Raw genomic sequence first — 24,375 nt, forward strand, 5'->3', positions numbered from 1 at the left:
AGATTTGAATGAGCATTAGTACAAGGAAGAGGGAATTAAGTTTGAGGAACAGTACCATCGTTCTGAAAGTACTGGATCAAATTAGCATCACAGCACGACCAACTCCCAAAGTTGTATTTCTGATAGCTTTTTATGTCAGGCAGAGAAAGCAACTGAAGAGGAAAGCTTTTCAGGATATGATCCTAATAGTTTGAAAACAGTTAAACGTAAAAGTGGAAGGCAGTTTCAGTGAGAATAAATTACCTTCAATAAGTACGTGTTGTGAAACAGGGTATGAATGAAAGATCCAAGAGAAGCAAGCTGAGAGAGAGGGGGAAGAAACTGCTAAGTCTCCTGTGTTCTTCAGTAGTTCAGACTGAGTTTTTTGTAGGGTAGCTGCAATTCCAATGTAGTTTCAATAAGAAGGATACCTTAACACTGAAATCTGGATGTACTGGAAGTGGAAATGGATGAATAGGAACAAATAATATGTGAATAATTAATATTTACATGAAAGATTTACCTCAAAAGGAGGAACAAGGTGAGATCCATCTAGCAATGAATAGGCAGACTAAGAAGAGAATGTTCTGTAAATATTTGTAGTAAGAGGAAACCTTCTTGATTCTATCTGATCCTGAGATGGTCGAAATGTTTATTTGCCATAGCTTTTAATGAGTCAATTTTTTTTTTGCCCTTGGTATTCATTTTAAAAATACTTTTTTTTTAATTTAGTGATGCAGCTAAGCTGGTTTAATGGCTAGCTGCTACCAAAGGGGATCATTTTTCTTTCTTCCTCCCTTTCCTCACTGCCTCCCCTGGCAGTTCAGACAGCTAATTTGTCAGAAGACTAATTGTTTCTAATTGTTTTCAGAGGAAATAACAGGAGAGAGGTGGCTTTCTGTGGATTTGGTTCCCTAAGCTGTCATCGTAGGTTCAGTCTGGCATAAGGCAGTGGTAATATGGAGAATGACAGCAAGGGGCACAAGACTGCACCTTGTGGTGGTAGCTAACTGTTAGATGAGTTTTCTTCTAACATGACAAATCACAGCCTTTGAGCTTGACTGACCCACATAAAATTCATGCTAGGAATTTAAAGAAACAGTCTGAAATAAGTTCTCAAATAGCTGTGAAATTCTGAGGGACAGATGATGTTCCAGGAGAGAAGGGAAAAGGCACTGCAACGGTGCTTCTTAAAAAACCCCGAACAACATAACCCCACCCCCTAACCCAAAACCCCATGACAGCCTCTTGAAAAGATGAGAGCTAGAGGCTTACAAACAAGCTATCTTAACAGCAGTTCCTGGAGAAATATGTATAATGTAAATTATTTGGCCCCAGTAATCACCTGGAAGATACTAACCTCTTTGTGAACAACTAATGAGTTTTTCAAGAACAAACCCTGGTTAATCCAGTCTAACTCCTTTCTGTGGCAGGGCAAGGGACCTAGTGGATAGTTGCATCTAGACTTTTAAAAAAGGCTTTTTGATACTGTTCTGTTATGCAATGAACAGAAACAATATTATAGAAACTGTTGTATAGTGGAAATATATCTGTTTGGAAAACTGTATCTGGAAATGGATGAACAGTCAAAGTGAAAAGATTTGGTAAATTTCTGAAGAGGTCTGTCTTTAAAAGCCTGTTGGTATTTTCAGGAGTGACTTGGACTACAGCATCTACATATTAAATCAAGATAATGTGAAGGGCAGCCAGCATGCTTGATTAGGATTTGGAATTCAAAATCATTCTGACAAACTGAGGAAACCGCTGCATTTTTACAAGGAAGGCTAGGGTTTCAGATGAATGAGGTGTTGCATTTGGGTGAGAGTCATCAGCTGTGCAATCACAGTGGAAAATGACTGCAGAATAGAAACTGTAAGCTGTAGTAGTTTACTTAACTGTAGATATTTAATGTGCTTTCACGTTAAAAGTGAGTGCTTCCAGAATTACCAATCGTACCTGATTATATGTGTATATATACGTACGTATGTATTTATATATATATAGGAGAGAGACACGTACTGAGCCACCAGCCGAGGTGTTGGAAGTTTGGGGCAAAGTTGCTGTTGCTGATTTCTGTCCAAATAAGTGAGAACTTGATGCATGGGAGTATAGAGGGGAGGCCGCCTTGTCTGCTTCTTTTATTTAGTAGAGTGTCTCTTGTGACGAATCGAAACAGATGTAAACAGCAGGTGAGTTTACCTGTTTCCATGGAGGAACTTTTATGCAGTTGCTTTCGTAAGTTGTGGGTCTACTAACATTCTCTGCTCAAGTGCTGAGTATTTTTGTAATTGGGATGAAAGTCAGGCAAAACTAGGATTTGTGCTTCTGTTTCAAGAATATTGTTAAGATTTCTTTAAATACTTGTTACTGAAACCTGTTAGGAAATTAGTATAGACTACTGGTACTAACTAGCAGTGCCCATTTCCATACCAGAGATGGATCAGAGAAATTGAAATCTTAATTTAGTGTCTAACCACTTTTTCTTCCCTGAAACAAAGCATTTTTTTTGTGTTTAAAAAACACAAGTTGGGAAAAATGCACCAGGAATCCTTCATATGGTTATAAAAACAGTAAGCCTTTGCTGTTATTCAAAAAACATTGGCTATTGCTATGTATTTCACATAGAATCTTACTGTGTGGAGATAAATCTTAATTCCCCTGTTCTGCAACACCTGCAGCTGTTGGGGCAAAATCCTGAAGAATTATTACTGTTTACACAAATTTGAGGTGTCTGGCAGCAGTGCTTCACTAAGAGGAAGAAAACAAATTATTTTGTACTGTACCCAAGAAAGAATTTTAGCTGCTACATGTCCTAGGTGACATATGTGTCTGTGCGTAACAAATGCTAGAGGATCAAAATCAGTCCAGTGAGTTTTACTCGCGACTGTGTGATGTATCTTACTCTCACCATTAGTCTCTTTTTGTGAATAAATTTTTTTAACAGGGCACAGGTGAAAAAATCCCTGCAGCTTGTTTGAAGGTAAAGATACGCTAAAATCCTGTGAATCCTTGCAGCAGAATTATACCTTGGAGCAGCTTTTAGTTTGAGGCTGCACTAACTCTGCAGTTTACAATAAAGCCTGTTTTATAATTGTTTGGGTTTTTTTAAAGTTTAGACAGAAGCTGTTAATTGCCTTTATATAAGAGGGGGTAAATTGAAGTCAGACAGACAAAGATCATACAGATGAACACTGATGTTTTTATTTCATTATTAAACCCAATTATCCCTGCCACCCTTTGGCTACAGTTCCTGTTTAGAGTATTTCAGTAATCTGGTTTATAGCATCTCAGCGATAGCTGTATTGGCACAACTGATGCAGCATAGGTTTACTGAGGGCCTAGGAAGGAACAATACAGAAACTTAAATGACCTATAGTACTAGGAAGAAATACCATGTTACATTGTCAGTAAATCATTCATATACCTGCACACATCTTGCTGTGTGGGTTTTTGTTGGTAACTCTGTATGAACTCTGATACTACTTACTGTCTTGACAGCACCACAGGAAGAATGGAATGCATTTGAACAGTAGCATTAGAAAATTACTAGAATTCATAATGTTACTGATCTGTTACTTGGGTTGTAGTAACAGATACAAATGTAATTTACTTCTAAGCTTGAAAAACAGTTGCAGATTTCTGAAAGTTAATGATTCTCACCCTCATGTTTTATAGTTTAGTAATAAACTTTATCCTCCTTTCCCCTCTCCTAATCTGTCAAATAATGGAAAGCATTGCAATAAATGAGAACGTCTTCAGGAATCATTCTCTGTCTTGGCAAAAATAGTTGCTTCTCTTAATATGAGATGATGGCAGGCCTCCTTTCTGGTTTTCTGACATCACTGGCAATAAATGACCGTAACAAATTCAGAATAATACCAGAGTGAATATCTGTTTGCAGCTACTTGTTATAATCTGTATGTCTAATCACTCTTAAGTGTCTCTCCAGAAATATGTAAAGATGGATTTATGTAGCTTGGTGTGCCAAGAACATGCAACTTAACTTAGTAAGTTTAGTAATTGAAGTGTGTGTGTAAGAGGGGGAGCTCCACCTACTGGAAAAACCTTTCAGTTTATGGAGTGCATTTTGAGTCAAGAGTGTGATACTGGTTTCTTAGGTCTGGTCTCGGGGATTTGGAATGAGAGCATTTGCAAAGAAATAGACTTCCTTCGAGTTTAAAAAGTCTGAGCTCTGAAAATATTTTCTCAGCTTTTCATGTTGACTTTTCTTGTTTATAGGAACATCATCTCCAACGGGCTATCTCAGCACAACAAGTATATGGAGAGAAGAGGGATAACATGGTTATACCGGTTCCAGAAGCAGAAAGTAATATTGCATACTATGAATCTATATATCCTGGAGAATTTAAAATGCCAAAGCAGCTGATTCACATACAGCGTAAGTAAAGTAACTCATTCATTGAAGTCTACACTGGGAACTTTATTTTGCTAGTAGTTCAAGAGATTACTCTTAAGTGTCTGTTGGGCTTGCATGGAGACTGACTTCGGAGAATTAAATTTTTCCAACATCTAAAGGAATACATCTTACTGAAGAGGTATATTTAGTTGTTGATCAAGAATTAGATAGATGTCCTCCTTGAGTCTCTGTCTATATGTTAATCATTTAAATTTAGCAATCTCAAAGACCTGCTTCTGCCCTCTATAACACTCAGTATTTAGAGCTTGCAGGGAAATTCAGGTTCATTAGCAAAGACAGACACAAATCTACTTGAAGAGAGGAATATATATTATATAGTTAAGAAACAGAGTACCTGTCCCCTGAAGCTTAAGCAGGATAAAGTGACAGTAGAGTGGATTGGGAAGCCAAGCAGAAATGGCAGTAGTAGTAGTATTTGCCTATGCCTGGATGGAATTATTCTACATCTAAAAGTAGGTGTTTTTTGATATCAGCGATGACTTGCAAATGTATTGGGATTTTGTTTTTGTTGGAAGATAGCAGCTATTCTGTATGGATGTGACCCCTGATGTGAGTACCACATCACTTCAAATAACTATTGAAAACATTACTGAAAACCATAATCTGTTGCATGGTGTAATTAGTAGAATTTACAAAGTAGTATCTGTGCTATGTAAACGGATCTCGTGCCTAATTAACTTTGGTTAAATGTTAGACTTCCGTATCCGTCCGAGCTTCAGTGATGGCTTAAAGTATTAGAATCATAGAATAGTTTGGGTTGGAAGGGACTTTTAAAGGTCATGTAGTCCAACTCCCCTTGCAGAGAGCAGGGATGTCTTCTACTAGATCAGGTGGAAGATCCGGTAGATTAGAGCATGTTGCTCTGCTCCTAAGCGAATGAAGAGACTAATGCTAGCAGTCTTCCATGCTGATATTAAGGTTACACTTTTTCTTTCTCCTTTTTCTTATCGAGTGGTCTAACAGCTGAAATGGTGATTTTTCTGCTGCATTGTATTCTACCTATTTATTTATTAAAAGCAAGTGATGCTTTTCACAATGTGTTTCCAAATGTGCACTTGAGAAGAAATTTGTGTCTCTTAAAACAATTTCAATGAGGTATGAGAACTAGGGAGATCTTGTTTTGAATGTAGAATGCTGCATTTTCATAGGATATTGTGGAAAACAGAACAGTTGTTTGTGTTCTGCAAAACATTACTTCTATTTGAAGATGCCTTGCCTATGTAGGGTAGACCATGCTGGGCCAGTTTACTCTGACTTGTCTACATCACAAAAATCATTGATGAGGATGTGTATAAGGTCATTGTAATATAGTCTGTACATACTTTTGTAGAAGTACCTTTGAAGTGTGTTTGGGCTGAAGTCTGAACTATTGGTAATACAATACATAAAACTGCAGAATACTAGACAGTGTTGGAAATTTTGATTGATCTAAAAATTTCTTACTGAAAACAATGAGGTTGAAAGCCACTAGCTGATTTGACCGTTAGTAAGTTTTATTGGTTAACAAAAGCATAGTCAAATAGATATCAACTTTTATTCCTGATTTTTAACGGTGTAATTTTTTTCAAGAAAAAACTAGATATAACTTCTAAGTAGTATTACTTCAACATTCAAACAAATAATTTTGGTTTTGTCTTCGGAAGAATCTGGTGTGTACTCCAGACACTGATACTAGAACAAAACATTTTCTGTAGTAAAACTAACTTTTACTGTATCCTTTAGCTTTTAGTTTGGATGCTGAGCAGCCGGATTATGACTTGGATTCGGAAGATGAGATCTTTGTGAATAAATTGAAGAAAAGAATGGACATCTCTCCTTTGCAATTTGAGGAGATGATAGACAGACTAGAAAAGGGCAGTGGTCAGCAGGTACAATAGTACTTTGAAAAGAATTTGAAATACACACGCTGTATTTTGCTATATGAAAGTGACATGCTGGGTTTTACATTTAGCCAGTCAGCCTGCAAGAGGCCAAGCTGTTGCTGAAGGAAGATGATGAATTGATCAGAGAAGTGTATGAGTACTGGATTAAAAAGAGGAAAAACTGTCGAGGTCCCTCTCTTATCCCAGCAGTAAAACAAGAGAAGCGAGATGGTTCCAGCACAAATGACCCTTATGTTGCTTTTAGAAGACGAACAGAAAAGATGCAGACACGAAAAGTAAGTAGATCAATATCTCCCTCTGCTTTCTTTTTCTTCGTTCTCCCCCTCTCAAAAAGTAGCTTATATAAAGAAACAATTCTGCTGTGCAGTATAAAACAATAAAAGTTGGAGTGTTCTTTTGCTTTAATTTGCAAGGGTAAAAACGTGGAAGAAACTATTTCAGAACAGCTTTTGAATGAAAGTTTGTATTCATTATTTTTTTGCTAAATCTACTGCTAAACCTACTTATGGTGTTGGTAAGCTGTAGCTCATTGATAACATGCACATGCTTCTCTTTTGTTTTAGCATGTGGGTTTTTTTATAAATATACATAAATATTTAGAACTTTTAATTCAGATTATTTAATTTAAATGATGTGGGGAAACATATACACTATATATCTACAGAATCGAAAAAATGATGAAGCATCTTATGAGAAGATGCTTAAGCTGCGTCGAGATCTGAGTCGTGCAGTAACCATCCTGGAGATGATAAAGAGAAGGGAAAAAAGCAAGAGAGAGTTGCTGCATTTAACACTGGAAATTATGGAAAAGAGGTAATGTTTATTGAAAATTTGCTGCAGAAAGCTTTGGAAGCTACAGAATGGAAAACTGCACTTCAGCTCAGCACTTACCACAGGACTTGAAATGTAATATGTTTCATGGATCTGTTTGTTGTGAAAATATTCCATAACACAAAGAAGGGAGGATTCATGAATAAGGCATTCTGCCTCACTTTTTAAAACCTTTTGAGTGATAAATATATGTTTTTAAATGGTACCTGTCCCCAAGTGAGGGGGGGAGGGAAACCCTTTCCTTTCCTTCTAGTTTCTGCATCTTTCCTTTACAGTATTATCTTTTGGACATGTTTTACAGGGTAGTTATCCTTTCAGTTTATTTGTCACCATTAGTCATCGCAATGAAGTTTCCATGTTATCAGTCCCCTATTCTGGAATAATACTTTCTGTACTTCTTGCAGTCATCCTGGATGTCCCTTTACTCCAAGTTACAAGTATTAGTCTGTGTTTCTATGTGTTGTGCAATTTTTTTACCAGATGTACGTTGTAAATGTTCCAACAAATAAAAAAAATAATTCTGATTTCAGGTATAATTTGGGTGACTACAGTGGAGAGATCATGTCTGAGGTCATGGCACAGCGGCAGCCAATTAAACCTACCTATGCTATTCCCATCATTCCTGTGACTAACAGCAGTCCTTTTAAACACCAAGAAGCTATGGAACTGAAAGAATTTAAAGTGAAAGTGAGTGATGTCAGTAACCGAGTTACTAATTCATGCTGTTACTATGCAAGATACAGCATTTTAGGATGGGAGGAGGGGGGAAGCTTTTTGAAACTGGAAGTAGACTAGCAAAGCTGCAATTGAAACAAAATGCTTTGTTCTTTTGGAGTTATGAGGATAACATACAGACTACTGGCATTCCTCAAGACAGAAATAAAGGAAGTATAGACGAACTACAGACAAAAGGACACATGCAATTGTATTCTTATTCTGGGGGATATGAACATTTTTATGTAATACTGTCCATAAAGTTAGGATATCCTGAACAAAACTGTATTTATTACCTAGATATTGGACAAAGATATGACTAATGAGGTAAAAACTATATCTTGTTCTTAATTATGTAGTTCTTTTAATCTGGAGGGTTGTTTTTTGTTTTTGTTTTGTTTTTTTTTTTTTTTTTTTAAAAATGTGATCCACTGATATTCCCAGCATGCTGTATATCTTTGTCTGGTTTTGTATTTAAGTAAAGTGTCAAATAATCTTACTTGATTTAGACAGCTGACCAGCACTCTTTTCCTGCAGGCTTTCATTTTGTGTTATACAAAGCATAGCTACAGCGCCAACAACTGAGCCTATTAAATAGGTCAGGTAATGCAGGAGAAATGCTGGGGTATAATTTGAATTTTAAACAAAGGCTTCTTATAACTGAAGAATGTCCAAAGGCTGGTCTGAATCTGACAAGGTGTCTTGAATCAGTGAATACTTCCATTGATAGCAGAGCATCGCAATTGAGATTGCTGGAGTGTACTTACCTATTAGTGATGTTGTCTCAATGTGGTGTCGCGCAGCTTGAAAGAAATCTCTTTCTTGAAACTTGGGAAACGCACTTAAACTTGACCTTGCATAGTATGGGGAAATGTGTTCTAATTTTTAGAGGATCTTCTGAGATTCTAGGTATCTTTGAGAAGTCTAACTTCTATTTTTGCCTTTAAAGCATTGTTTGGTACTTAGTAATTCCCTAACACTGCATAAATGCCTATTAATTTAAAATGGTAGGAAATAAAAAAGGTGCCTCATAGAGATCATTGTGTATATTGTGGTCTACTTCTCCAAAGTAGTACTGTTATCTTAACCACTAGTGTTTTATCTAGCATGGATTGAGTAATCGGTGCCTGATTCCACCTTGTCTGTTAAATGTTTCAGTTACTGGAAATACAGATATTCATGAAACAACTACATGTTTTGCTATCAAGATGGTGGAGAGATGAGTTCAATTTTTAGCTTGCTTACACAGGAGTTTTCTAAAACTCCTGTTTTAATCTAATTTGCTTGTGTGTGTAATTTCATGCTGCTTTTTTTTCTTGCAGCAAGATAAACCTGATGTTATTAGACCCAAAAGAAAGTATGAGAAGAAGCCAAAAGTCTTACCTTCGTCTGCTGCTGCTACTCCTCAACAGTCAAGTCCTGCTGCACTGCCAGTCTTTAACGCTAAAGATTTGAATCAGTATGATTTTCCTAGCTCAGATGAAGAACCTCTCTCCCAGGTAGGTAGGACCTCTAGAGTTCTGTGCTGCTCGTGGGGGGAAGAATAGAAGGTAAACCTCATGAATTTACTAATATCTCTCCTCGTACACCCCCCCCCCCCACACCCCCTCTTTAAAGGTTTTGTCTGGTTCTTCGGAGGCTGAGGAAGAAAATGATCCCGATGGTCCGTTCGCCTTCCGTAGGAAAGCAGGCTGTCAGTACTATGCTGTAAGTAGAATTTCCTTATGTATCCTAAGACAGCATCATTGTGGGAAAACATCTTGTGTTTAATTGTTTAAAATTATTTTAAGCCTCATTTAGACCAACCTGGCAACTGGCCATGGAGTAGCCCTAAAGAGGGAAGATTAGGAGATGTGCGTTACAGATACTGCTTAACCACCCTCACTGTACCCCAGAGGTGTATTGGGTTTGCACGAAGACGGGTCGGCCGTGGTGGAAGGTAAGTGCTACATAATTGTTGCTGGTTTTAAAAATAGTCACAGTAGGACATAAAGAGTAAAGTTTAAAAAAACCAAACCTCTCAAAAATGGAGTCATCAGAGAGATTGACTTTTTAAATACCTCCATTTGATACAAGTTTCCTTAGCTGGTTTATTTTGTGGTAGTGGAAGCCGCTTTAATACTGTTTTCTTAAATGTTTCTAGGGTTTTTTATTGCTGGCACTCCCCAAGTTCTGAGGTGAAAATACATGTATGTTTTCTGTTGTGATTGCGGTTTGTATTTAAATGATTTGCATAGTTGTCTTCAAATAGTAATATTTAAAAATAGCAAAAATCACATGTTTCAAAAAATGCTTTTCTGAGTTTAGATCTTATTTGGTGATTTGCCAGTTGAAGAGGAGGTATTTGGGAGGAATACTTACAAGTGACAATAAATTAAATTTCAAACATTGTCAAAAATACCAGAGAATTAAGAATGTCCTTCAGGCATTTTGCTTCTAAGCATCTTTATCAAAAACAATTTATAAATTGTTCAGTGTGTAAGTGCTATTTCTCAAATATTGTATGATGTCTTTAAGAAAATGGTACATTGGTATTAAATCTTAATTTAAAAAACAATGTAAGAACGGGATTTGTCTTTCGGATTAATGCTTAGCACCTCTTCACATATTAGCAAGTCAGATTGGCATATCGGCAAAACCAGAATGGGAGCTGAAGGCTTTTACTGAGATTTGCAAGGGGATTTGGAAGTTAATGTGCGACATCCCCACTGCATTGGGATGGTTGTAGGTATATTCAGTATATATGGGAGTAAGGCTTTTGAACTGAAGTTACTTTAGGAGGGCATTTGAATTGCTTTTTAGTTACGCAATTTTATTTTATTCTCTAGGGTTTTTTCTTTGCATTGTGGAACTCAATTTTTTTTTTAGATCATCAGGCTGGAAGATAATTTATGTTGTTGCAGTGTCTTAATATATAACATGACTGTACCTCAGCTGTTCAAACAGTAAAAGCTAGAATATACATGTGAAGAGAAACCTAAACGTGCTACTTATTGTAAAATAATATATAGTAATGCATTGTATCTGTTGGGGGGGGGGGGGGCAGTGGTTGCTTGTTCTAGAACAGTTTTGTGTAGTTTCTTTATCCTTTTGTTGTCCCCAAGCATACATGGCAAACTGGTGACTGTCTTGGTATTTTCTTGCCGCTACATAATTCTGCATTGTTTTCCTGTTTTTAGGGTGCTACTAGACAGAGCGCATTCGGACTATGATAATACATTTCATCAGCTGGATTTGGAAATGTTTTCCTCATCACAACACTCTTCAATCAGTCAATTTGCCAATACCTCAGAAACAAATACCTCGGACAAATCTTTTTCAAAAGACCTCAGTCAGATACTAGTCAATATCAAATCATGTAGATGGCGACATTTTAGGCCTCGGACACCATCCCTACATGACAGTGACAATGATGAACTCTCCTGTAGGAAGTTATACAGGGGCATAAATCGAACAGGCACAGCACAACCCGGGACCCAGACATGCAGTACCTCTATACAAAGTAAAAGTAGCAGTGGTTCAGCACATTTTGGTATGTTTATTTTGACAAACTTTCTTCTAGAAATTTTAAACTTGGCTCAGAAAATCCAGAATATCATTAGGTCATCCGTATTTTACATCATGGTTTATTTTGATGGTAACAGCCCATCTTCACTTTTACCTCTTTATTTGCTACATAGAATGTTTGTTTATATTTATTGCTAGCAGTAGTGTACTGCATCTCAAATTTATGCAAATGCTACCTTGGTATGTAATTACGATTTTAGAATGATGAAGGTTTAGAAACCAGTGTTGTATAGGGTTTAAGTTGACTCTGGGTTTTTAACATTAAAAATATGTTGATTGAAATATTGGTATAAATACTACATTCCAAATTTTTTCTATTACAAGGTGTGGTGGTGGTGGAAAATGTTTTGTTAAAATGTTTGCATTTAAAATCCCAGCATGTTGTGAATTCTTATTTGAACTTAAATGAAATTAAATGTCATTTCCCAGCCAAAAAATACCTAGTCCACCTCCACTGATGCATCTGCTCATGCTTGGCAAAACTCTCAGACTAATCACCTCTACATCTTGTCAGCAAGTGGCAGATTACATCTTATAGAACCTGAATAACAAGAGTTGAGGACCTGACTCTTAAGAAAACTTGATGTGGTGTTAGTTGTTTTTTAATTGGAATACTATTGTATAGCATCACTCTTTATATTGGGTTCTTCACACTGGAAGACTGGTATTTACGTAATTAGAACATAACTTAAATAATTCCTGAATTTTGATCAGTCAGTACATTAGATGTCATCCTTTTATAGAAAGTGGCATAGTTTTTCACAAAAAAATAACTTTAAAAGTTCACCCCCATTTGTAAGGAGTCTCTAGAATCATGTTTTCCTTGCCATTTTGAATAATGGATTTGGAAATAAATTAGAAAACCTGGATAATGTAGGAGTGGGGTGGGGAGGAATGCATAAACGTAATAGACTCCCCAGATTGTGGGATGTTTTGGAGATTTGCTCAAACAGAGTGTTAACCCTGGTATCAAATTACTTTAATCCTCTTGTTTTCCGATATATTTTGCATCTTTCCTCCCTGTGCCACCTGTTTGTTTTGGGGTTTTTTTCTTTTCTGAGAATTCTTCCTCCTTGTGTTTTTGGACTTAGTGGGCAGCTTGGTTCTGCTGCTTTATTTCATGCTGATTCTCCATGCTGTTCTAGAGTAGGTCCTTGCCCCCATCCCTATTCTTTTCAGTTTTATGACTCTTCCTGCTAGAAATGTATTGGGGCTAAAACTGATGGTTCTTCTGGTTTGTGATCTAAGTACGTCTTCTGGTGTTTAAATTCTGCCCCTCCGGTGTTTCAAATCAGTAAACCAAGTCCAGAACTTAATGAGAGCATCTAGTGGCCAGTCTGAACTGTGATAAAATGGTAGTCAGGTTACTAGTGTGAAAACAAAACTAATGTGTGATGAATAGATGATAAATACACTGTAAAGTATTAATGGGCAATACATTACATCTGACTTGAAAAATTGGCTGATTGAGTTTAAAGCGTGTGTGTGTACACATGTAAATAAACACACACACCCCCATAGAATCTTTTTCTCCTGAAACAGATGATTAAGATATTTATCTACATCATTTAGGAATTAAATTCAATTGTTATTTACGGTGATGAGTTCTGTACAAGGTTTTAATTATGTGGTTGTATTTTGAAGCCTGTGGGAAAGTAATACATATAAGTACATAGCATATTACATTCATTTGTGCTTGGAATTCGATGCAGATGGTTTATCATCTGTGTAAAATATTTAAGTTAGTATTCCAAGCTTTTCCAAATTTAAATGTTGTGGAGTTTAGATTCATGTTTTTATTAGGGTTTGATACAGGAATGAAATAATTAAAAAATATAAATATGTCTGAATTCATAGATAAGCTTTTAAATTAGTTGCCACAGTCTTTGGATAGTCACTAGTTGTTAATATAACCAGGTAGACTGTACCCATATAATTATTGACAATCTTAATTGGGATTCTTGTAGCATTGGAGGTGTATATGAGTTTGTGTATATGTGTGTAATGATCATTGTCTGTTTAGGTGTAGGTGTTTGAAAAGGAGCATATGGTCCAGTTCATCTTGGTGCCATTCTGTTTTCTAGTGTTCTTTTTTTCAGTTTCTTAAAGGATTCTTTAAGATACATTGTCTACACAGATTACAGGTGTGTTTGTATGTCTCATACGTATGAGTTTGACTTCTTCAAAGGTGCATGTCAGTTGGGGCTGCAGCTGTTGAGTTAGGTCTTCTTACTTTCTGTAACAAATACTGTAAAGAACATCAGGTATCTAACATCTGTACTAAAGTCTTTCTGATAGTCGGTTGCAGATTTACAACCGTGTAGAGTGTCCTCATTCCTTTTTCTTAGCTGTCTTTTAAAGCTGGGTCTTTGTAGGTGTGGATTTTTTAGGTTTGTTTCTCTTTGCCTTTTAGGTTTTTCAAGTGTCATAGGACTTTTTACCAGAAAACACTTCTTAATGTACCTCTATTTTTAAAAGTCCTTTTATCCTTCCGCTGCTACTGTGAGTTGTGGTCAAACCATATTGCTTACTTTTAGGATGAAGCTCATCCTGAGATTCTGTAGTGGCCAGCAGAGGTGATCATGTTGCTGTGTCTGTTGTGCACCATCACATGATAAGTTTTTGTCTGTTTCCATATTAAAGAAGTTTAGAGAAGTCTTGGGCTTTTTCCACCTTGAATGATCCAGACAACATGCTGCTGACACGGAAAAATTGCTGTGGAAAAACCTTGCTTTTCAAGTCTGTTATACATGGCCAGCACAGGCATGAAGTTGAGATGGTATCTCAGGTCTTCTCTTAATCAAGAGCTGTGCTGTAACATACCATTCTTTGGCTACAGGAAGCATTGTTTTTCATCCTGAAGATTGGAGAGAGGTTTCCCCAAAGAGCCAGGCATTTTAAAAACATTGTGAAGTGCATTTGACCCTGAAGAAGTGCAAGTTATTCTGGTCCTGGCTTTCAGAGTGCTCAGCATAAAAGACATGTGGAAGATGAAGTTGTTGCATTGAGATTTTGTGTGTAAACTGAGAAGGATGTCTTAAAAAAAAAAAACAAAGAAAAAAAACACCACCCAAAAAATCCATTAGAAGTTACTTGAAAACGGGGCTTTTACTGAACTTGTCATGTGCTGAAGGATGGACTTTGGCAGCAGGATCAAGTGGCCAAGAAAAGTAGCATCACTTCTGAAGAGGGTGGTTCCTTTTCGTCTTGAAGAATTATGAGAAAGCATGCTTTGCCCTCTTGCAAAAAGTCCTGATTCAAGGATCTTCAGACATATGTTATACATAACATCTCTAAAAAGCAGGCAAGAGTGTAAAAGCATGATTCTTGTGGAGGAATAACTTGTTCAGTGGGGAGCTGCTCACTCTGAACAAAATGCAATAAAATTATTTCAGAATTACTTTCTGAATCATAATCTTCAGAGATGGAGCTTGTGTCTTTAAGTCTGATGTGTACAGTAGGCATGAATATTCATCTGAAGTATTTGCGTTCCACGAATTCCTTGGTGTCTTCTTTGGTAGATTAATTGATGGATCTAGTTCTGCCAGGCAAATGGTAGGCTTTGAACTGCATCATGTTATAGAGAGACTGATTTCTGCTGGAGGCTTGCTGTTAAATAGTTACATTCGTATTTTTGGATGCTTGCATCTAGTAATCAAAAATTTGAGACATTTAAAACTGCACAGCATGTATAATTCTGTTACAGCCTTGTGTTTAGGAGGCAGACCAGAGATACCAGTCACTAGTGAAAGATTTGAGCACTGGTTCCCAGGCTCAGGGAAGACCAGGCGACTGTCTTCTGTTCGGTTCTTTTCTGTCTTCTTTATCCAGAAGCTGGGTCACTTGGAAAAGAAAGTCTGCAAGCTGTCAAGAGTAAAGAGGCTAGCTGTTAACTAGAGTCTACTGACTAAATTTGTAATTCTTTCAGAAGAAGCTCAAGTATTCTAGTAAAAGCCTTACTGAAAATTCTTAAAGAGTTATGATGTTTGGGTTTGTAGACCTTACTGTATATTAAAAACTGCAGGCATCCAGAATATAGATGAAGAATCCAGAGTAGTTTACCTTGTGTTTTCTTGTAAACTAGAGATTTAGATGATGTGCTCCAAGTTGTGCTTTGCTATTCAGTAACCTTTTCTGTGGGAATTCCATAGAAATAACACTTTCCCCAGTAAACTTGGATGCTTCTTTTGCATCGCTTAATCTGCTTTTTAAAAGCAAGTTTGCACACTTAGGGGTCTAGCAGGATGGTGAACTATGCTTCCATTTCCCAGATGTGTGTTTAGCATTTCCATCTCCAAATTTGTAATGTTGGTTGATGGATCTATGCTATTTTTTTCACATCCTCCTTAAGGATACCTGACACCCATCTTCAGGAGTCCCTTTTCTGGAAAGAAGCAGGAGGAGGCTTGTCAATCCTTGTGGTGGTTTCTCGCACCAGAGTAGAAGGACTTTTCCTACCTTTTTGTTGCTTTCATGCCATCACTGGCTGTGTTTTAGATCTTTTTATTTAACACTTGTATCTGTAGTAGTCTCAACACTGCTCTGTTTTACTGTTTTCCCTTTTCCAAATGCTTATTTTCACATTGCAGGATTGAACTTGGTTGTGAAAAATACTGATGTGTAATGCCTGTTTTCAGTTATCATTGGAACTTAACAGCCTTGGACCATCTGTGGCTGAGATGTTGAGATCCTAGTTGAAGAAGCAATGGCCTTGGGAGTAACAGATGTTTATAGCCCACCCTAGGTTTAGTTGAAGGAGGAAATCTTAAAAGGAAAAGCTTCTTTAGTCTGAGAAATGTGACTGGCGATGGGGGAGGAGTAAACACTTACTAAAATAATCTGAGCACTTCTGGAGACTTGGAGGCTTTGTAGCTATACTAGATTTTCTCATTCATCTTCAGCCCAGTTGGAGTAATACTTTGCTCCAAAGTGCTGGATCTTTGGGCTTGTGTAAACTGTTACACTTTGTCTGCATCCCATGCAAGGATGGTCACGTTTATAACTGCAAAGTAAACTCTGTGTACCCCAACTGGCCTGTGACATTTTGCTGGAAATTAATATTAAAGAATGATGGGCAGACAAATATAAATGTGTAGCATGCATTTCTAGCTTCCAGTCAATGGCTAGGAAAAATCCTCATTGATTATTTTCTGTCTCTTTTTCTTCCACTACCAAGTAGGGAGTGCATATACAGATCTTATATGTAGTTTATAATTTCTAAGTCTAGAGATCTAATGTTAGGAATTTCACACTTAAGTTCTGTTGGGCTGAAATATAAGGCTGTTGTAGTAATAATCCAGGGCATAATAATTCATGTTCTCATAGTGTCTAATAATGCCATGTTTAAGTAAAATCAATCTTGAACTTCTTTTCAGAAAGTGAAACATCTTTGGGCCTGGTGCATCAAATACTAAATCACACTGATGGCTCTAAGTCTCTCCAATCTTCTGAATTCACTGGTGAGAACTTGCTATACAGTAGAAAATCTTTAACCAGGCAATGTAAGCCAGATAACATCTCTCATGAGATAGAGATAAAAAATGTGATGTTCTGGATTACTTAGTGTTGTGAATGATGTTTGCTTTGCATGCACTTTGGCATTAGTAACCACTAATTGTTCTCTTATACAGCAGGGATGCGATGCTCACGTGTATTTCCCTTAAGAAAGCATTGTAACATGGTATATCATCTTACCACATACTTTAGCAGCTGTAGTTGATGGGATTTCTCAATTGGAAGTTTTTGTTACGTGATCTTTCTTCTGTTACCTGATCAAAACCGCCTTTTTAATGGCTATCACCTCAGCTGGAAGGATCAAGGAATCCAGTACTCTGAATGAATGGATTTTTAGAGAGGTTCTTTGAACGCAATATAATCTTAATGTTTCAGTTTTCCTACTGAAATGACATTTCTGCTCGTGAGAACAGATACTTAACTTGATGTTATGAAGCAGCTGCTTTTTTAAGTTACTCTAATTTAAATATCTAATTTTGATAGCATTTGCTGAAAGGTTTAATTAAGCTGTTTGAGATTCTCAGTATTACATTTTTTTTAAGCTGTATTTAAAAAAAAAAGTGCTTACCTGGATAGGTCATTGTGTTTATTCCACAAAGCTTGCTCGGTTTCCCTGGCAAATCTAGTGAGCATCTTTCATTCAGAAGATCGGAAGGAATGCTAGTAGAGGGAGGGACCAGGAGTTTACACGTGCATTTTCTGCTTTGCTGGATATGGTTCCTGGTTTTTTGGAAACTGGTTCTTGTGGTCAATTTTTTTGTAAGTCTGTATTTTCTTACTTCAGGGAAGCTGAGTAACAACTAGTGAGTCACCTGACAGTAAAACTTGTAGCAGTAGTCAGGAGGGGAGGCTGTGGCTGTTCACTGTACAAAGACCAACCTGTTCGTACAGGCTCCACAGCTAGCCTCCCTCCTCACTGGTTTTGGCCACTTCTCAGAAGGATTTGCATTTTCAGAGAAGCTAAACGTAAGCTACAGCATTGAAAGGCTAGTACACGTTAAATGCTGTGCTAAAACTAGTTAGCACTGTAAAAATAGTTTTATATTGCAGTATAAAACTGCTGAGAACTATGGATCTTTGAGAAGTCCATTGACAGCATCACTGTTACTCTGTGCTCCAGGAAACAACATTTGTTTGAGTATCAGCATCCCACAGAGTTTGGTAGATATGTAAACAGAATCATCCAGCTGAAAGATACTATTCAATGGTTTAATTTGAGAAAAAAATTGGTATGTAATTATCCCAAAGATTACAAACACCTTGCTTATAGTCATGTAAACGATTGTAGGAAAACATATTCACAGTGTAGAGTGTTGTTAAAAAAATTGAGTTACTGCACAAGATTTGTGGCTGTCGCTAAGGAGATACTATGCAGTCATCCTGTCGGTCAGTCTCAGTAATGTACAATGTCTCTTTGCTTGTATTTGTAGCTGCAAACTCCTGAAGCTTTTTCTTCTACCTTCCATTCTTTTTTGCAGTCTGTAAGCCAGAAAACATTTCTCTTACTTGCTGCCAAAGTATAGCACTAACACAGTTGCAGAATAGGTGTGTGCATTGTCCCAGGCTGTTAAATGAAGAGAGTTAACAACATAACATGCTGTACTGACTTAAATCCTGAGGGCTGTCTCAACTGAAATGTTACAACATGATTCAGAATTCTACCAGAAACAGTTCAGAAGCATACAAGTTTTTAAATGTTCCAATTCAAAACAGTATGCTGCAAACAAACGAGTAAGAAGCATTCATGTAGCCTAGTCTCTCGGTAAAACTTGAGCTACCCATCCTTTGACAAAGATCTTGAGATGTGGATAACTCCAGGTAGGGTTGTGCCTAAAACCTAATGTTTAAGGTTAGGAAAGGAGTTGGGTTAAGTTAACTTAAGGAGTTGGGTCACTTGCATAAATTACTGAAAGTGTCTTGGAAAGTATGTAGAAGTTTTGGGGGAAGGTACAGTTGTTAGCTATGAAAGACAGTTGAGAGATTCTGAAATGATAATGTTCTTACTTATAATGTATGGGTAGTGGTAGTTGAGATATTCCCACCTCCACCTCTCCCTGGGTTCTGTGTGGTGAATGAAACTATGTTTTGTCACTGTCCAATTCAGTAAATTCTATAGTATTAAATAGTCATTACTGTATGATGGAACCATGACCACTGTGTCCCTAGCATGCTGTTTGAGAAGAGTCTATAAACACTGCACTCCTGTCTAGGGCTGTTGAAGGAAGAATCTGTTTTAAAATGTCATGTGTTGTCTTCAACCACTGAATATTATGTTTTGTCCCTTTTTTAACTTGAAGCTGTTGTTCAGTTGTCTGTTGCTTTACTAATTTTTTTTTAAAGCATTGACGGTCTCCAGTAATATCAGGAATATATAGCTTTGTGTAGCAATACTCTTCTGAGTTACCGGAAACATGGTTGCTGATTTAAGTGTACAGAAAAGGTCTGGGCTTGCTTCTTGCCTGGTGGCTTTTTCCAGGCACGTAAAGACCAGTGTATGACACGGAACAAAATAACATGCATTTTTGCTACTTGTACATTTACCATTTTTCTCTGACACAGATGAAGGATTTTCAGCTGTGCTCTTTCTCTTCTTTAGAATAAAGATGAGAAGAGGTAATAAAATTTCTGGAAGAAAGTTCTTAGGGGCACTGTTACGGTATTTCTAGAGCAAGTGATGTTAACAAAATAGTGAGTTTGGCACCTGTGCCGCTGCATCTATGCTAGTTTTACAGGCAAGAAAAAATATTCTCTGCAAGCCATATAATTAACCAATTAATAGCAGCTACATTCTTGTGGTCTGCAATGTGTTCTACTTGAATTGCTTCTTAAAGACAGTTGAACTTAGACTAGGTCTTTGAGAAGTTTAGGACTGTGTCTGCAGATGTAGAGGCACAGACAGTCAGTACACCTGTGATTTCACTGTGCCGAGCACATGTGTGATTTCCCCAGGAAGCCTTCCCCAATTCCAGTCACAGTTGTGTGCCACAGAAAATGAATAGGTGGAAGTACTTTCATGTAAAGTACATAAAAACATTTTTTTTGTGCATGGGAGTGATAGTTTTCAGGAGCAACTTATATTCACAATCAATAGGCTTATTTTTTTCAATTGAAGTGTAATATAGACTGTACTCGGAGAGCAGAAGGGGAAGAAAACTAGCGACAGTGTTAGTGAGCAAAATACATGGTGGCTTTTGACAGAAGGTGAATAAAGTATGCTATCCTAGTTTGCAGGTCTTCAAAAGAAATAATGATTAATTTTGGTTTGGATAGTTCTCAGTAGTAGTAATGTTTTCAATACAACCTTCAATGTAGTGCCTCTTCAGCATGGAGAGGGAAGAGCTAGCTTATGTAATTACAATCTGTAGCCTCTTCTGTTACATGAGCATATCTGGATATGCTGTGGAATGGAAAAGGAATATCAATCAGATTATTTTAGAAGGCTGTAGCTTGCAGCAGTCCTTTATGGGCAGTGCTGTGTTTCTACTGGATGCAACTGATTAATTCAGAATCTCACAGTAAATCTCTGATAGTGTTGTAAATAGTATTTTGAAATATCTGGTAGGCTTTTACATTTAATAACAAAAGCAGCAAAACCATTGCCGAACATTTTAACCTAAATTGAAAAACCTGAAATAAATTGTTCTTGAGTGTATATTCAGATATGACAGGTAAATGGCCACTTCCATTGCATTTTTGAGGCAGTATATGTAAGTGTGTTGGGATATTTGAGCAGAAGTAGGAGAAGCAGTCTGAATATAGATGAGGGTGGTGGTTATAGCGGGGTTCTTCTGCCACTTTTTTACTTTGACAGCTGTATAACTGGTTTGGTGGGAAGCTTACAGCTCTAAGGGTCACAGACTGCTTAAAAAGAAATATACTGATGCACAATTTGAAAAATACAGTTCTTCTAAATGTCGCTTCCAGAAAGAAGGGGGAGCCCTTAAACTGTCCTAAATAATGGCTATCCTAAACAAACACAGCTTGTCTCAATAAACTCTATTTACTGTTTTTCCAAAAGAAAACAGTATTTTGGAGTTGGTTAAACCTGCACAGGTGACTGTGCTTACTACAACTCTATTTTATAGCTAAAATCTAAAATATACTTAAGGCTTGAAAACTGAAACTAACTATTAATAGATTTTACTTAATCAAATTACAGAAGTGAGATGGTTATGACAGTGGAAATTTTAATCCTAATTCAGTCAAAGATGGTGGTATAACATACCCTTTTTTGCCCGCTTTCCTCTTTGTCGGTTTGCGAGTTGTCTTGATTTAGATCACTTATGCAATCTATTCCTAAGCAATATATTTACAATGTCATACTGTAGAATAAAATACCTTACTAATACATGTAACCTTCAATATTATTGGCACTATGTTGCCTAAACCATACCAATACTAAACTTCAGGGTTTTAAAAAAATATTTAATTAATAAGTCACTACAAACTGATCAATATAAATGAAATATCTATCAGTACCAGAACAGTACATCCATTTTTCTTCCTCTGCTACTGCTACTCAGCTTTCTATATGCTAATCTTTATGTGCTAAAGCTTTCTTGCTCTAACTTCTGTGTTTGGTGACAGTTTAAAAAAAAATCTAAAGGGCGTTTAGTTTCTAGTAGAATTAAAATTTAAACAGCTAACTGCTGAATATTTGGTCTATGAATTCTAGTTTGGTTTTTTTAGTAAGGGCATTTTTGGATGGTGTTACTACTAAGTTATTCCCCTAGGAATAACTTTAAAACATTGAAGAAATGAAGCAAGTTGAAGCAAGATTTAACTGTAAGAGTACTAGGAAGTAATTTGTCACTTGTGGCAATACAAACAAGTGCTACATCCCTATTTGCTGAAAAATGTTACTTTAAAAAAAAAATTAGTAACTTGAATATAACAGCTGAATAAAAATTTGTAATTTCAAGTGCTCAGATAGCACTAAATTATTACCAGCACGTTGCCGTTTCCAGTATATAATAGAAGGATTTGGAACAATGTTTTACAAAAAAACCCAACCAAACAAAAAAAAACCCCAAACAACCAAAAGCAGCAACCAAAAAAACCAAACACACTGGAAAAATGCATGCTCAGCAGTGTTTGCTCTGCTTGTTTCCAAATATTAATTCTTATTTTGGTTAGCCATTTGTATTGACTTGTTTTTCAAGTTTATACATAAGGTACAATTGCTCTTCAGAATCCTGTTGTATCCAGAAGCAGGAGATAATTATGGTTTTGATACAAGCAGATTTTCTTCAGGAAAGCAAGCCTGAAAGAGTAGATTAACAAAAAGAATTTTAAAAACCACAATTTGTGAACAGAATTCAAGTGTGGTAGTGATTTGTTGTCAAGCAGTAGTGAACTTCCCCAGAAGTGCAACTTCCACTACATTCTAGAAATATGAATACTATTTGCAGCACTTACTTGGGACCATCTGTGCAATCCAAAGATAAAATTGAAGGAAAAAATCTGGAAGGTGTATCCTAGACTGAATTTGCAAGGAGATTCACATTCCAGCCTTGATTCAGTTTTAAATTGAAAACTGAGACTGCCGTTCATTTTGGAAGTGTTACATTTCACAAAGTTAATCAGTGAACTAATGACTCCTCACTTCTGCACCATTGGGCATCCCCTTGTGAATCTGTGTGAATAACACTGTTTTTTATCAATTTTATACTTGTGAGCTAGCTGGATAAAATTCTAGTTGATTTGTGGTGCAATGACTACTGGGTCACCTTTCAAAGATTTTTAGAGAGAAAGATGTAGTCCTATCAAATTCTGTATTGATGGAGTTGCTTGTACATGTGTGATTGAAAACAACAAAAATACTGTACTATGGTAGTCTGCACAGCTGTAAGCATGCCCAATTTAATGTTTTCAACTAAACTTAAACATATATCTCAATTGTAGGTACTCGCCACCTTCAAAATGCTATCTGTGAGGGCTGAAAGCATGCAGTTCCCAAGTTTTGCGTTTAAACCTGCTTTACCAATGCAGATACTGTAGTTTCACAAAGTGAAAACAGTGATACCATTTCTACCTGCAATTTCTTTTTAATTAGTTATTAGAGAGGTTTTGGTGGTTTTGATTGTGTTTTGGTTCCCTCCTCCCCCTCCCTTTTTGGTATCTTGAGCTAAATGCAGCAGAGCAATTAAAGCCTCTATACTAAAAAACAGCTTAAAAAGGGAAGGCTTAATTGGAACAAAAATTTCTAGGATGATAGCCTTTTTGCCATAAAGGTGCATTAAGGCTCTTAGGAACTTGCTGTGGTGTATTATTTATTTTTTTTTTTAAGAATTATAAAATAGATGTGTTTATATACACAACACCTACATATTTTGATATAGTATTTTCTCGTTTTATATTTTGTTCAGCATTTACAGCCGAACAATACCAGCAACATCAACAGCAACTGGCACTAATGCAGAAACAGCAGCTTGCACAAATTCATCAACAGCAAGCAAATAGTAATTCCTCTGCCAACACATCACAGGTGAGGGATTTGTCTGTGCTATGATTTATCCCTCATTGTTTCCCACCAGGGTTCATCTCTAATTGTCAACTGTTGCCATAGAACCTTGAAACTAACCAACAGGAAAGTGGCTTTCGCCTGAATCTACATCATAGCCATTCTGTAAAGTGTTTAGAAGGGACACTGCAGGTGAGTGTGGCAGGCGTTGCCTCTGCTCCCTCTTAACAAAAAAAAGATGGGTCAGTCAATTAATGAGATTTTCAAGGCCTTAGAAATATGAATTGCAGAGATCTCCAGCCATGTCGTTATCCTCTTGATAGTGGGGGATTTTTAGAGCAGGATTTTTAGTTAATAACTAAGGCTAACTCCTAAATATGTCCTCCATACAGCTGTGGAATTGTCTATTATTCATAAATGTGTAGTGATTACAGTGGTGATGGACACACAGAAAGGTTCAGAAGTTGTTTGCAATCTGAACCTCTGAATCTCTGAATTGGGTTTGGAATTTCATGAAAACAAGTTGACCTGTGAAACAATGTTGTTCAATAGAACTTTGGAAATAAGTTTCTTTGCATTTTAAATAGTTGTGGGGATTTTCTTCTCCATTGTTATAATGGATGTAAAAGTGCATGGAAAAAAAAGTCACAGTTCAGATTTTAACTAGTTGTACCAAATGCTGACAGTTTGTCTGAGAGAATGACTGGGGCACAGTTCTGATTTACGTGTATTGATTTTTGTTTTACTAGTTTGTGTGTAGCTTTAAAATGGGGAGAGTACTGACTTTTGGAAGCCTCAATCACATATATTTGCCACCGTTGTTCTTTTTAGGGTTTTATTTCCAAGACACTGGATTCTGTTAGTGCTCAATTTGCTGCTTCAGCTTTGGTTACATCAGAACAACTGATGGGATTCAAAATGAAGGATGATGTAGTGCTTGGAATTGGGGTGAATGGCATTCTTCAAGCCTCAGGTATGCAGCTGTT

At 36.8% G+C, this 24,375-nt stretch overlaps 1 protein-coding gene across 5 annotated transcripts in view; it reads left to right on the top strand.

Annotated features, from left to right (window-relative positions):
- Window positions 1–24,375, top strand: part of EPC1 (enhancer of polycomb homolog 1) — a 49,196-nt gene that overhangs the window by 22,993 nt on the left and 1,828 nt on the right. For 2 of the 5 annotated variants that reach the window (XM_059818485.1, XM_059818486.1), the window contains exons 2-12: window positions 4,219–4,378; window positions 6,140–6,285; window positions 6,369–6,575; window positions 6,965–7,113; window positions 7,662–7,818; window positions 9,168–9,344; window positions 9,463–9,552; window positions 9,636–9,784; window positions 11,025–11,377; window positions 23,295–23,413; window positions 24,221–24,362. In XM_059818485.1, the coding sequence (XP_059674468.1) occupies window positions 4,219–4,378; window positions 6,140–6,285; window positions 6,369–6,575; window positions 6,965–7,113; window positions 7,662–7,818; window positions 9,168–9,344; window positions 9,463–9,552; window positions 9,636–9,784; window positions 11,025–11,377; window positions 23,295–23,413; window positions 24,221–24,362 (1,849 nt within the window). Of the gene's footprint in view, window positions 1–4,218; window positions 4,379–6,139; window positions 6,286–6,368; window positions 6,576–6,964; window positions 7,114–7,661; window positions 7,819–9,167; window positions 9,345–9,462; window positions 9,553–9,635; window positions 9,785–11,024; window positions 11,378–16,787; window positions 16,872–23,294; window positions 23,414–23,494; window positions 23,582–24,220; window positions 24,363–24,375 lie in introns of all 5 variants that reach the window. The other 3 variants (XM_059818483.1, XM_059818484.1, XM_059818487.1) reach the window with 3 other exon arrangements.

This window comes from Gavia stellata, chromosome 6 (assembly GCF_030936135.1).
Source record: "Gavia stellata isolate bGavSte3 chromosome 6, bGavSte3.hap2, whole genome shotgun sequence".
NCBI classification, from domain to species: domain Eukaryota; kingdom Metazoa; phylum Chordata; class Aves; order Gaviiformes; family Gaviidae; genus Gavia; species Gavia stellata.